This window comes from Passer montanus, unplaced genomic scaffold (assembly GCF_014805655.1).
Source record: "Passer montanus isolate IOZ18808 unplaced genomic scaffold, ASM1480565v1 scaffold59, whole genome shotgun sequence".
Classification (NCBI taxonomy): Eukaryota; Metazoa; Chordata; class Aves; order Passeriformes; family Passeridae; genus Passer; species Passer montanus.
Genome location: NW_024370926.1, coordinates 4,552,561 through 4,565,081, shown reverse-complemented (window position 1 = coordinate 4,565,081; position 12,521 = coordinate 4,552,561). Strand labels below are relative to the sequence as shown.

General features: G+C 42.6%; 1 protein-coding gene across 1 annotated transcript in view; it reads right to left on the bottom strand.

Annotated features, from left to right (window-relative positions):
- Positions 1–12,521, bottom strand: part of OXSR1 (oxidative stress responsive kinase 1) — a 90,256-nt gene that overhangs the window by 50,542 nt on the left and 27,193 nt on the right. Inside the window, exon 3 of the mRNA XM_039726442.1 lies at positions 10,160–10,268. Within this exon, the coding sequence (XP_039582376.1) occupies positions 10,160–10,268 (109 nt within the window). The remainder of the gene's footprint in view (positions 1–10,159; positions 10,269–12,521) is intronic.

Genomic DNA, 12,521 nt, shown 5'->3' with positions numbered 1-12,521 from the left:
TCATTAAACAGTGAACAAATGAGGCTGAATTCTGACAATAAGTCCCTTCTTCACTGTGTACAAAACTGGAATAGCTTAGATCCTTCCCTAGAAGCATGTTTAGTCTCTCTCCCAAGCATGGTGTGAATTACATCATCTTTCATGACAAACCAGGCTTTAGAGAGCAAACCACTTCTTCAAAGTGCACCCAGGAATAAACGGAACCAGTGACTCGCACCAAGGCTCTTGTGCAAGGCCCTGCTTTTCATAGACACTGGGCACTGCCCTCTTTGTATCTGCATCTGGACTGAAGATACTTCTCAGAATTTGTTATTGCTCCAGCATGAGGTGGCTAAGCCTCATTTCCAAAGCCTGTGCCATTTAGCCCCTTCAAACTTGGGTTGCTATGGTTTAATGGCTGGATAGGGACTAGGAGGCTTTTTACAGCTATGGGCACAAAGCAATGTCAGCAGTACTGGGAAGTTCTTAAAGAATGAGAAAAGCAGGCACAACTGGAGAGCACAAATTGCAGCTTTGTTTGTCTTTGAACAGTAAACTTACAGGGAAGGAACACCCCAGTACTAACTCAGTTAGTTTAGAAAAGCTGGGCTCAGTTTTAGAAAAGTTTAGAGAAGTTAATTCTTCTTAACTCACAAACAAAAAAGTAAGCAAAAATTATTTTTTGATCTGAAGAACAGGAACTCTTATGAATTTGGCCCATGGGAGAATTAGATGTTTCACCTTGTAAATTCCTGAAGCAAGTGAAAAATACAAAAGAGGTTTTTAGTTTGACTTTCTTCTCACCCTTCAGGTTCAGGTAGATAAAAAAAACGCTAAGACCCTTCCTCTAACATTTATTTTATTAACTATCCCAAGTGAATTTCTAGGCTAAAACAATTGTGCAGATCAGTTTTCACTCAGAAGAGTATTTTCCTTTTGGACTCTCTTACGAAAGCAGAAGCTGCAAGGTTTGAGTACAAACACCATGTGGAAAGGCTCATTTTGCACAATTCAAACTGCACAGGAAACAATTACAAGGGTGCACAGTGTCCCTTAGCTAGTGTAAAGCAGTGTATGCTGAGCTCATCTAAAAGCTTGCTGCAGACAACACAGCTACTATATCTCACTTTCCATCTTCTCTGGCTCACTGGCACTGGAGCTTCACCTGGACACCAAGACATCCAGTAAACCCAGTGAAAATAAATTGTGAGATAAATTGGTTGCCCTGAACAGCACCTTCAGCTCCCTCTTACCAAAAAAATCTTTGCTTAATTCAAAGTATTTGCAGAGAACACAATCTTAACACAGAAGACTCTAACAAAAATAGCAAAAAACCCCAGAGGAAAATTTTAAAAAATACAGAAATGAAGTTACATAACATCGCCCCAACATTTTATGCAAGAATATTCAGTGTTCAGCCTTCTTTTACCCCACCCAAGCAGAGAACCACACTCATGTTCAGTGAATTTTGACATGGGTCTTACCCAAAGGTTCCACACAGACAAAACTCAGGTTGTTTGGACATATGTTGGACTTCCTGCATCTGAGCAAGAATATCTTTACTGAAGAAAGCTAAGATTTCAGATGTTGAAGATGAACCCCTTCACTGAAATCTCACCTTTATGTTCTGAGAAAAGCATCTTCTGCTGTGTCTCATAAGGACTCACCTGGCCTTCAGCCTGTCATGTTTTCACATTAAAGAGTACATACTAACTTGGAGGCTTCCTATTCTGGACAAGAATTTCTGTGACATCAAAAAAATCCCACCAAAGAAACCCCTCCACATCCACTGTTCAGGTTTTTCCTCTGAAATGTCCCTTAATCTGCAGAACAAACTGTCACTTGTTTTAGAAGTCCAGTGAAAATATGTGGTTCTTCACGTACTCGTTTTGTCCTCTTTCCACCCACGACTCCCTTAGCAGACTTAGTTCACAAACATTTCCCTTCTCCTGCAAAGGGCTCAGGGAACATGAGGAGGCAGATCATATGGTGCTCAAATTCATTTGGTCAAAAAATCCTCTATTTAGCCAAGTTAGAGGTTGTATTTAACCCTGAAAGGGGGGTGGAGGGTAGACAGACAAGAGGGCATGCACAGAGCCAGCCCTGGTTGTGAAAAGGCTGATTCACACCCAGGCTATATCTGCTCCCAGTCCTGCCTGACACTTTTTAAGCACATTTATTTTAAAACCACTTTCACATTGAGATGTTCATAGAAGTGGGGGAATTTGCCAGTCCTCTGCAGAAAGAAGAACAGCAAAAAGGGATCAGTGAAATGCCCACTGCAGGAAACAGCAGAGAAGCAATCCAAGAGTCACCTTTCTGCTGGAAAAAGTGTTCTTAGGACCATCCCTCTTTTTCTGCTCAGGGTTTGGCCACTGGCACCACAGCACCATGAAACTGATTTTTCCAACTCACAAATCAGTAAGTTTGGGAGTTGGTTCTGACTCACAACTCAACTGCAACTTCATTAAGCACAGCACCAGGGAATACACAGAAGAAAGCCAAGCTGCATTTCCCAGCACTGCTCCATGCAGTTCCAGCATTCTGGCTCAGGAAGCCTGGCATGGAGCAAGAGAATAACCAAATCCCCAAACAGAAACCCACAGCCAAGGCAGGAGCTACTTTGAAAGGAGAAGTCATGGGAATTTGGCTGTCAAGGAAAACACCTCCTGCTAGAAGGCCAGGATTGGGTTGCAGCATGAGGCTGATCACTTCCATGCAAAGGTGATGCCAGAGCTCTCAGTTAGTGTGTGACACACTCACTAGGGTAAGACTCCTCTGCCTCAGGATACAAATTCCCACACCAACTCCATTATACTGCACCAAGAGATGAGGGAATCAAAATCTAAAGTGGGAAATGACTGTTTTGTACAGTGGCCTGTTCCCAATCCAGCAATACAATAACTGCTAAAATTAACTAGAAACTAATCCAGCTGAACTGGAACCAGGGCCTAAACCACACCAGAGGATGTGCTTAACAAACTGACCACACTGCTGGGAAACACCAGCACGACTGCTGAGACTGCCAGCTTCTGAGCCAGCTTCAAACCAGTCAGGAGTAACTGGGGAAGAGGGAGCACATCCAAACACAGCTGGATTTCTGCTTAAATGCAGTTTCACTACGGACTTGTGCTCCATGTGCAAACTGCTCTGTCTCACTTTAAGACAGAACCTAGTGGCCAGAGGATAAAGTTCACACTGGAAATAAGGTACTCTGCTCTGTATTAACAGTTACAAGATTTTCAAGGAGAAAACAAATCCACTACAACATCTCCAGTGAAAAGAAAAAAAATCTTTGACTCCTCCCGAAAATAAAACCTCTATTTTAGATAATGCTATGAAGCACTCTGGTGTATATTATACATGGCATTAAGTTTGATTACAACAATTCCCCCATGAATTTTCTCATAAAAAATTTACAAGTAGCAAGTACGGATCCAAACTACAGGAAGGCGAACCCTATGTCAGAGACAGGGAAAAAAAAAAATAAATTAAGTTTGGCTGAGGCTGACTGGAGAGCTCTTCCAAGCCCAGAAGGGCCACATACCAAGAAAAGACAAAACAAGACACAGAGAAAAGGGTCAGAACTGGAGTCTAACCATAAATATAAATAATGCTGTCATTAACAAGGATGTTTAAAGAAAGCTGGTGATGAGCAACTGATCTCAAAGCCCAACAGAAGACAAAGGGAAAGAGACAACATTTAGTGATTGATATGGAAAAAATGCAGCTAAAACAAGTTCCTGCCCATCAAATATACACTGTGCAGCACATCAACAGGAAGCCTACAGAGATACTGTGCAATCTGATAAAGCATTTAGCGTGACTTGTCATTCATCATCCAAGTGTCTCAGTGTACTCTGACACCAATGGTCATGGAAATGAACCTGCTCAGTAAAGAGCAAGCTCTCAGTGCAAGCTGTACAGCAGTTGACAGGGAAGTGGTTTTCTGCTCAAACTCACAGGCTTCCCAGTTTGCTCCAAAAGCTGCTGTAGCTCCTGAGGACAGCACAAGTCAGAAGGAATCTGTACAGACTTACCCTGAGCTGAGGGAAATTGTAACCTGTAACTACTTGTAAGAGAAAGCCATTCAGGTTTTGGATATTGGCACCAGGCATGCCACTTGCAATGGACAGTCTTGGATCCCAGCAAAAGCTGTCCTCACTTGCACCCCACACATATCGAGTAAAACTGACTCTTTCAACACCATGAATTATGTGAATTAGCAAAGATACCAGGTTACCTATGGTGACAAAATGAGATTAAAGTTCCATGGTTCACCACCTCATTGTTGTGTCCCTGTATCACTTACAAAGCCATACTAGAAAATGGAATCACTGCAGTAACTGGAAATCCAGTTTTCCAGGCAGGGTGGAGACCAAAGAGCCAGGAACTCCTTAAACCTTGCTCCTTAAAGCTTTGCTGCTGAAGAAAACTTCTGTGTAATTGCACCCTCGGGGCAAGAAGTCCTAATTGTTTCACTGATTCACTTTCAACAAACCACCACAAACACTGAGGCTTCCTGTTCCCAATCCAGAGCGTGATTCCTTGACCTCACCTACACCAGCAGGCCTGTGGAATGGTATTTAGGAAGCCTGTTTCTGACGTTCCTCCTCAGCAGAGGAAGAAAACATCCACAGTCATCAGTGACACTGCTTAGTGCTTCAGTCCCGGTCCCTTAGTGCTTCAGGGACTGAAGCAGAGGAGGGCATGAAAACCTGAGCAGAAAGGAAAGCCTGTTTGGAACAAGATTATAGATAAATGCAGGAATATTCCAGCTGGAATTTTACATGCCCCAGAGGAACAAAAAAATGTACAGCAGAGCTGGTTGCTATGGGAACCATATCTTGCATGTTATATTACAACTTAAGTGACAGAACCAAGATATACTTTAAGTTAAATGCAAAGAAAACTCCTCATTTAACTTTTTTTCTGGGAAGCAGAATGGGAAAATTTAATTCTCTAATTTCCAACCTGGAAAAACAACAACAAAAAAACAGGTAACAGTACCTGCATTGATTGGCCATTTAGAGCCTGGCACCAATAGGCTTGGAAACAGTGCTGGGGAATCACCACACAACTTTGTGAGTACCAAAAATGCCCCAAACCTGACAAACATTGATGCTGAACAGGCTGAACCTTTGAGAAGGGGAACTTGGCAGATTCACTGCTGCTTCTTTCAAGACATCTCAGCATTAGCCAGTGGTTTCAGTGAGCCTGGTTGTCATTAGAGCCAAGAATTAAATCTGCACCTTGTCAGTCTCTGGCAAACTGATGAAGAAAATGCGTAAGAAGGAAGAACTGGTGGATTCAGTACTTCTGGGGCTGAGGAATACAGATACAGCTAGAGAGTAGCAAAGTAAAGGAAAAAACAAGTTATACAAAACAAAGGAAAAGACATTAACCCTGGTTAAACCTCCTCAGAGGGAAAGCTAAGGAAACATCCACTTCTTGCCTCCTTCCCCCCAGGGCATGTGCATGGATGCAGAAGAAATATGGAAAGATTAAGGCAGAAAACAAGATAATACAATAAAGGGAGCAAAAGAGCCTATTGATGTTGTGATCAAGACATTTATAGGAGAAAATCTGAAGATAAACTAATTTTTCATGCTTTTCTTATTACAGTTAGGAGGGGCAATGTACCTACACACGTTGCATTCTGCAATCATGTACAATCCCTGCCATCCCCTGCTTCTGACTTATCCCATCCTTAATTGTTTGAAATTAAGTTGTGTTTCTACAAATAAAATCAAACCCCCTCCAGATGAATTAAAAATAGCATATCTCTCTCCTAAGAAAATAATTCAACATAAACACAAAGATTTCTAAGGACCTGTGGTTTGTGCTTTGATCATAACTCTCCATTGGAATTAGGAGGAGCCAGATCAGAGATTAACACGGCAGAAGCAGAACAAGATGTCCTAACTCCCTGGTAGAGAACTAAGATTTGCCTACCTCTTTTGGTCTGACATTCTGAACATTAAGATCAAAAGTTGAAGTAAGAAGTTGATTAACTAATCTTAAAAACTTCTGGGAAATAAAAGGTTTAACTATTTCAATATAGCAATCTCCTTAGGAGATTTCATCAGAAGCCTTCAAGAGGGCAGGATATCCAAGAACCCTATCTGGAAATGTTTCAGTATTTAAAGGATTTGCACAGTTTAAAAATATTTTGGAGGTTTCATCTGCTGCAGGCTAGGACAGGAAAAATTATTTTGTGATGTAGCAAGTCACCAGGGCCAGCTGTTTCATAGGAGCAACTGTTTTATAGAGTTATCTACAACCATGGGTCACCTGTGAAATGAGAGCTCTTGTTAAAAGCAGGGAGAATTTAGAAGAGCAAGCAGGTCACAATCAGTAAAAGCACAAGAACAAAAGCACAGCTGCTCCTCTTCCTACTAAAAAGCCACAGGAGTTTGAGAGCAGGACTGGGCTTCAGCAGGCTTTAAAAAGGCACGAGTAAAATTCATGACAGGAGAATGCCAGGGAGGCAAAGAGCAGGTCAGCAGCTGTCTAGAAATAGCCATTGGATTTTAGTTTGGAGTAACACTGGACTCAAAGGCTGGGGTGTCGAGTTCACACTGCCAAGCTTAGAACCCTACAGAACTTCCAGGATTAGAGAAAAGGATCTGCAGCTTTTAATGGAGGGAACAGAAAGAGCAGGCACTTCACAAACCCGACACAGACACACACCACCAGACCTGAAGGAGGCTGTCAGTACCTGGACACAGCAGCAGCCCTTGTCTCCCCCAGCTGCATCACATCACAGCCACGTTTGTGCCATCAGCAGCTCCACACCTGCCTTGGGCTCAGGGCTGCCAGCCCAGAGGGCTCTGAGCAGTGCCTCCCCCCAGCCTGCCTGGGCTCTGATGCACATCAGCTCCCCAGTGCTACCTCCTGGCTGCTGACAACTTTCAAATATAGAAATCTCCCATCAGCAGAGTACTCGTGGAGACAAATAGTTCTGTTTCAGTTACAACGGTCAGTCAGGTAATTAAGGACCTTTGAGTGCACCCTCTGGTTGTCAGAGGAGCAAGGCACTGTTAGAAAACAGCAATTTGTGGATTTAGATTATTTTCCCTTAGAGACATTTCTAAAACACTTGCATGTATGACCAGGTTAGGATTTTAACAAAAGACTGCAGCCACAAAATAAATTAAATTACATTTACAACAACAACAGAAAAAGACTTGCATTACAGATTGGGCTGTCTTGTGGGCTGTCTGTCAAATTAATAAGGTCAGTGTTTGTAGGCTGAAATGAAAACTAGTTTCAGCCTGAAATCACACACCAGCACACACTGACAGAAAAGAGGCAATAAAATTCTGAACTTTACCCAGAATAAATTATCATGAACAAAAGCCATGATCAAAATACAGAATGGACATCAGAATGTATTTCTTACGTATTTATTGGGATGCACAAATCTTTCTAAACAGCTAAACAAAATGGAAGTCTTAGGCTGTACTCTGTTTTGGTACAGAGTTTTTGGTTTGCTTGTTTGTTTTTGGTTTTGTTTTGGGGGGCTTTTTCTTTGCTTTTATTTTCTGGTTTAAAAACCAGCTCAAAGATTTTTCCTGTTGAGAAACCCAGATCATTATTTTTCCCACTGGATGACAGATGACTGCAAAACGAGCCACTTTATTACTGATAAGAACTAAGCTCAAAGGAATGAGAGGCAGTTTTAGAAGTGTCTCTTGTTACATAAATCACTCAGCCTAAGACCAACTGAAAATAGGCTCATTAAAAGTGAATGAAAAAGCCCTTCAGCCAGAAAGCTCCAATCACAAGTTTGTTCCCCCATCCTTAAGACTGCGCTGTAGAATCTGCCTATGAGACCTGAGATTCCTGAAGCACAGATATAAAAAAGTATGAAATAAAAAGTACATAGAAGAAAACAGCTGAAAAACACCTCACAAGGTATCCTCCTGCTTAGAAAGTGAAAGGTCATTCTCAAAGTCTTTCTATTTAGATTAGCAATTCCTCCAACCTTCGAATGATTCCTTTTAAGTGAGAAAATTTAACACTGACTCACAGAAATGTTGGGGAGAGGGAAGAATTACACTCTTACTGATCTGTCTTCTACTGTACGACCCTACTCTTCAACATATGCAACAGAGTAAGAAGCAGGGAGATTTCCCAGCACTCCTTTACTGCAAGTACCCCACTAAATGCCAGAGCTGCACAAGGGTCAATTATCAGACTGAAGAACATAAAAGCCCATTCAAAGGGAATATTAAATAAGAAGCAGGTCATCATTCACACCAGCATGAGGCTGGTTCTGAAGCAATAATTATTTTTCCAGAAATTTTCCAGTGTAATCGTTACCTCTGTGTTGCCTTGATGATGATGGTCTGACTTTCCCCCCCCAAGTCAGGGTCTACACAAAAAAAAAGCCCCACCTCCACACAAAATTGAGAACAGAGACAACATTTGGAGGTTCAAGGATGAGCCTCATCGTGACTCGATTGTGACAGAAAACTGCTGTGAAGTGATGGAGGCAGCTGTGCCTTTTCTTCAAAGAGGTTGTGTGCTCTCCTGGAAAAGGCCAAACCCATTGCTGCTGCCTCCCCAGCACCCCTGAAATGCCATTTCCTCGTGTTGTGGAAACTTTCCCATAGATACACTTTCTATACACACAACAACACTGCTTGCTGTAAGCTGGCAGAGGATTCTTTTCCACACACAGTCATCCCATCTTTAATGACCTGTTATATGTCCCTCTAAGAAAACAGAGTGTATTGCTCAATGGCACATGAGCCCATAAGACATTAAAAACCCTTTAAGACAGACTTAAGGTTGGCATGGAATTTGATTTCTCCCAAGAGAACTGCTAAAATTATCTAAAGAACACCTTCAAAGAGACATAGTTTATGGTCATTGTTGAGCTCTTGTTCAAAATGCAAACAGGTTCAGCCAGATTTTTCCACATCATCTTCTGGCATTTCACAGTCTGCAAAATTAAGCCAAGAACAGAGAAGCCAGGTTGGGTTTTTTTCAAAAGAAAGAAAATAGGAATTTTTTTTTCCAGTTTTCAATTCCTGCTTGCTGCAGTGCCAGGAAAATGAAGTCTTCCTAAAGACAGGCACAGGATTTAGCAACAGCCCTTTGTGTTAACATCCAGAACTTGACTCCATTTCTTGTCTCAACTGTAACTTAAACAGGGATCCTGGAAAATATTATGACTTCAAGTAAAACATTACTGATACAAAATTTTCAACTCACTCTCTTAAAAAAAGTTGTTTCTCCAATGTCTGAGAGAATAAATCCAGAAAAGGGAAGTTTGCCTGGCTCTGAGTTAACCAGGCAGTGATTTTCAAAAGCCAGCTATGTGTTACTACTGATGGACATAACATTAGAAGCTATTTCTGAGCTGAATAGGTTGCAATCAAATATTATTCATACAGAATGGCTGGAAAGATGCCTGGTGGGAAGGGACCTGGGGGTGCTGGTGACAGTGGCTGAACACGAGCCAGAGTGTGGCCAGATGGGCAAGAAGGCCAGTGGCACCTGGCCTGGGTCAGCAATAGGGTGGCAGCAGGGCCAGGGCAGGGATTGTCCCCTGTGCTCAGCACTGGTGAGGCCACCTCAGATTCTGGAGTCACTTTTGGGCCCCTCGTGACAAGAAAGACTTTGAGGTGCTGGAGCGAGTCCAGAGAAGGGAACAGGGCTGGGGAAGGCTCTGGAGCACCAGGAGTGGCTGAGGGAGCTGGAAAGGGGCTCAGCCTGGAGAAAAGGGGGATCAGGGGGACCCTGTGGCTCTGCACAACTCCTGACAGGAGGGGACAGCCAGGTGGAGGTCGAGCTCTGCTCCCAGGGAACAAGCAGTAGGACAAAAGGAAGCTGCCTCGTGTTGCACCAGGGGAGGTTTGGATTGGATATTAGGAAACATTTCTCCATGGAAAGGGTTGTTCAGCATTGGAACAGGCTGTCTGGGAGGTGGTGGAGTCACCATGCCCACAGGTGTTTAAAAGACACCTTGGGGACAGGGTTTTAGTCATGAACTTGGCAGTGCTGGGGTAATCATTGGACTTTCTGATCCTAGAGGTCTTTTCCAACCTAAACAACTCTACAATTCTTAATTCATGGGTGGGAACCTTAAGAGGTAAAGAAGGAAGAGAGAAAGGAGGGAGGACAGGTTTTTATGCTGCCTTTAGGGTAAAGAAATTGGACCACTCACCTCCACTAAGTAACTTCATCACCAGCCAAAGCTCATCTTTCACCACAAACGATGTGTAGTAAGATACAATGTTGGGGTGATGGCACTGACTCATGGCTTGAATTTCTTTCTGTAGAGAAAAATAAAACATTAGCAGTTGGACACAGTGATAATTACTCCTCGGGCACAGAAGTTATCTTCCTCAAGACACAGCAAGGGTGCAAAGAAAAATGATACCTAGAAGGTAAATGTAGAAAATCCAGAAATACTCTAAACACTCAGGCTGCATCATACTAGAGTCAAATTTTAGGGTGTTCTTCCTGTCTTGTCTAGAGGAACAAAAAGTTAACCAAAAAATCCGTGGTAAGGACATCAAAGTGGTGGCAATCAAAATACCTGCACGCAGCTACAACGGAATATTCCCAAAAATTCACTCTGGTTTGTGACCTAGAAAGTTCATGCTGACTTCTCCTTTCAGTACAACACTATGCAACAGATGCTTAATCTGTTGAAGACTATCATTTGGATGAGAAAGGGAAATACTGGCCTCTGGGGAAAAAGGCCTCTTATTCCTGATGTTTCTTCCCAGCAGGAAAGCAGATGGCTTAGCTCAATTAGGTTGAAGGCACAAAGGACAGCTGCATCCTTTGTCACCCTGGAAGAAGAGAGAGATCACTTTGAGATTAGAAAGTCAGTAGCTACTACCAGTCCAGGTCAATATGAAATATGTTCAGATATTAAATTGTTTTGAGTTTGACTGTGCTTAGTCTTCATTTTGGTTATGGATTCAGGGTTGAGGTTTTTCAGGTTATGGAGGGAACACCACCACAGAAAACATTGCCTGATTTCATTATGCAAGCACAAATCACCACTTTGGACAGAAAGACTCACAGTTTCTTGGCTGTCCATAGACAAAAACCATCCACTGAGCCAAGCCTGGCACCCTGCACTGCACCCAGCTGAGCCTTTGTGCTTCAGCCAAGTCCCCCAACCTGACAAATTGTACCCACCCACCCAAATGTACCACCATCATCCTCTCACACCCTGAACTTCTGCTCTCAACTACAGCACTCCTTCATGGAAGAAGGAGAGCAAGGCCCTTAAGCCCTGATCCTTCCCTCCCTCTAAGCACAAGACTTCCCTGGTACTGAAGTACAATAAAGAGCTCTGAGAAGAATTCACTCGTGCCCAGGACACCTCACAAATGCATTTTCCTCCTGCTCCTGTACAAAGCCCTGCTTGTGACTGAGTTCAGAGTAAAGCCACTGCTTCCCCTTGGCAAGGCCTGAGCTGGCAATCACAGCTCCAAAGGAACAGGCTCATGTTGATTTATCCACTTAGCACTGCTTTTCAGGGAGTAGGTGCCTTTGAGGAATCCAAAGCAATTGGTTCCTCTTTCTGCTTCCCCAGGAGAGGCACCAACTTTCCAGGAAACTTAACAGGCAGATTAAAGAAGAATCCTTTTAAACAGGAAAGGATATTTGAAGAGGAATAAGCTATTCATCTCCATGCAGCATACTCTGACTGAAAAACACTCTGTGAAAATAAATACAGTCTAAAACAATATATTTTGCTTACTCTGACAGCTCCAGCTCTCTTTCTTGCAAACTTTCACTTGTCAAGTCATTTTTCACAAAGGAAATAAATCAGCAACTTTGGAGTTTTCTGTGGATCTCTGCAGTTCTCCCTGACAATTAAAATATACTACACAAGATCAACTGGCACCAGAGGAAACCAAGGTGGAAAGCAGCAAGCAAGGACTGGTAATCCATTCCATCAGCCAGACCTGCCCCAAACCCACCACTCTCAGAAAGTATCTACAGGAGTATCTTTGTATTTTCGCAGCTAGACTGCTCAAAATATTTTGAAGCAGTTTCCACAGAGATCAAGAGAGCAATATGAGAAATGTATACAAACACTGCATATTTAATATATATTTGTATACGCTACTGTAGGAGGCAATGAGGCAAAGTCTGGACCAAGTTTACTTAACATCCTAGACACAGATCAGATTTTTGACATTTAAGCAGCCCCATACTACAGAATTTTTCAGGCATTTTGTGACAGTTACCATTTCATTATTATTTTCTAAAAACTTCTCTCATTTGCTACCACAATCTGCTCCCTGGGCTGGGAAACACAGCTTAAGTCTGTCATGTGCACCAAAGCATAAAGAGGGAAAATAAATAATCACAAACCTGATCTGTGCAATTAAACACCTCTGTCAGCCAGTGGATGTATAATACAGGCAGATAAATCCATTTCTCACACAGTGTAGCACAGCTCTGAATAATTAATGGCATCACAGCCCACGATTTTCAGTGTTTTTACATTATTACCAATCAGAAGGAGCAGAAGCCAAGCAGACTTTCTCTCCCACTCC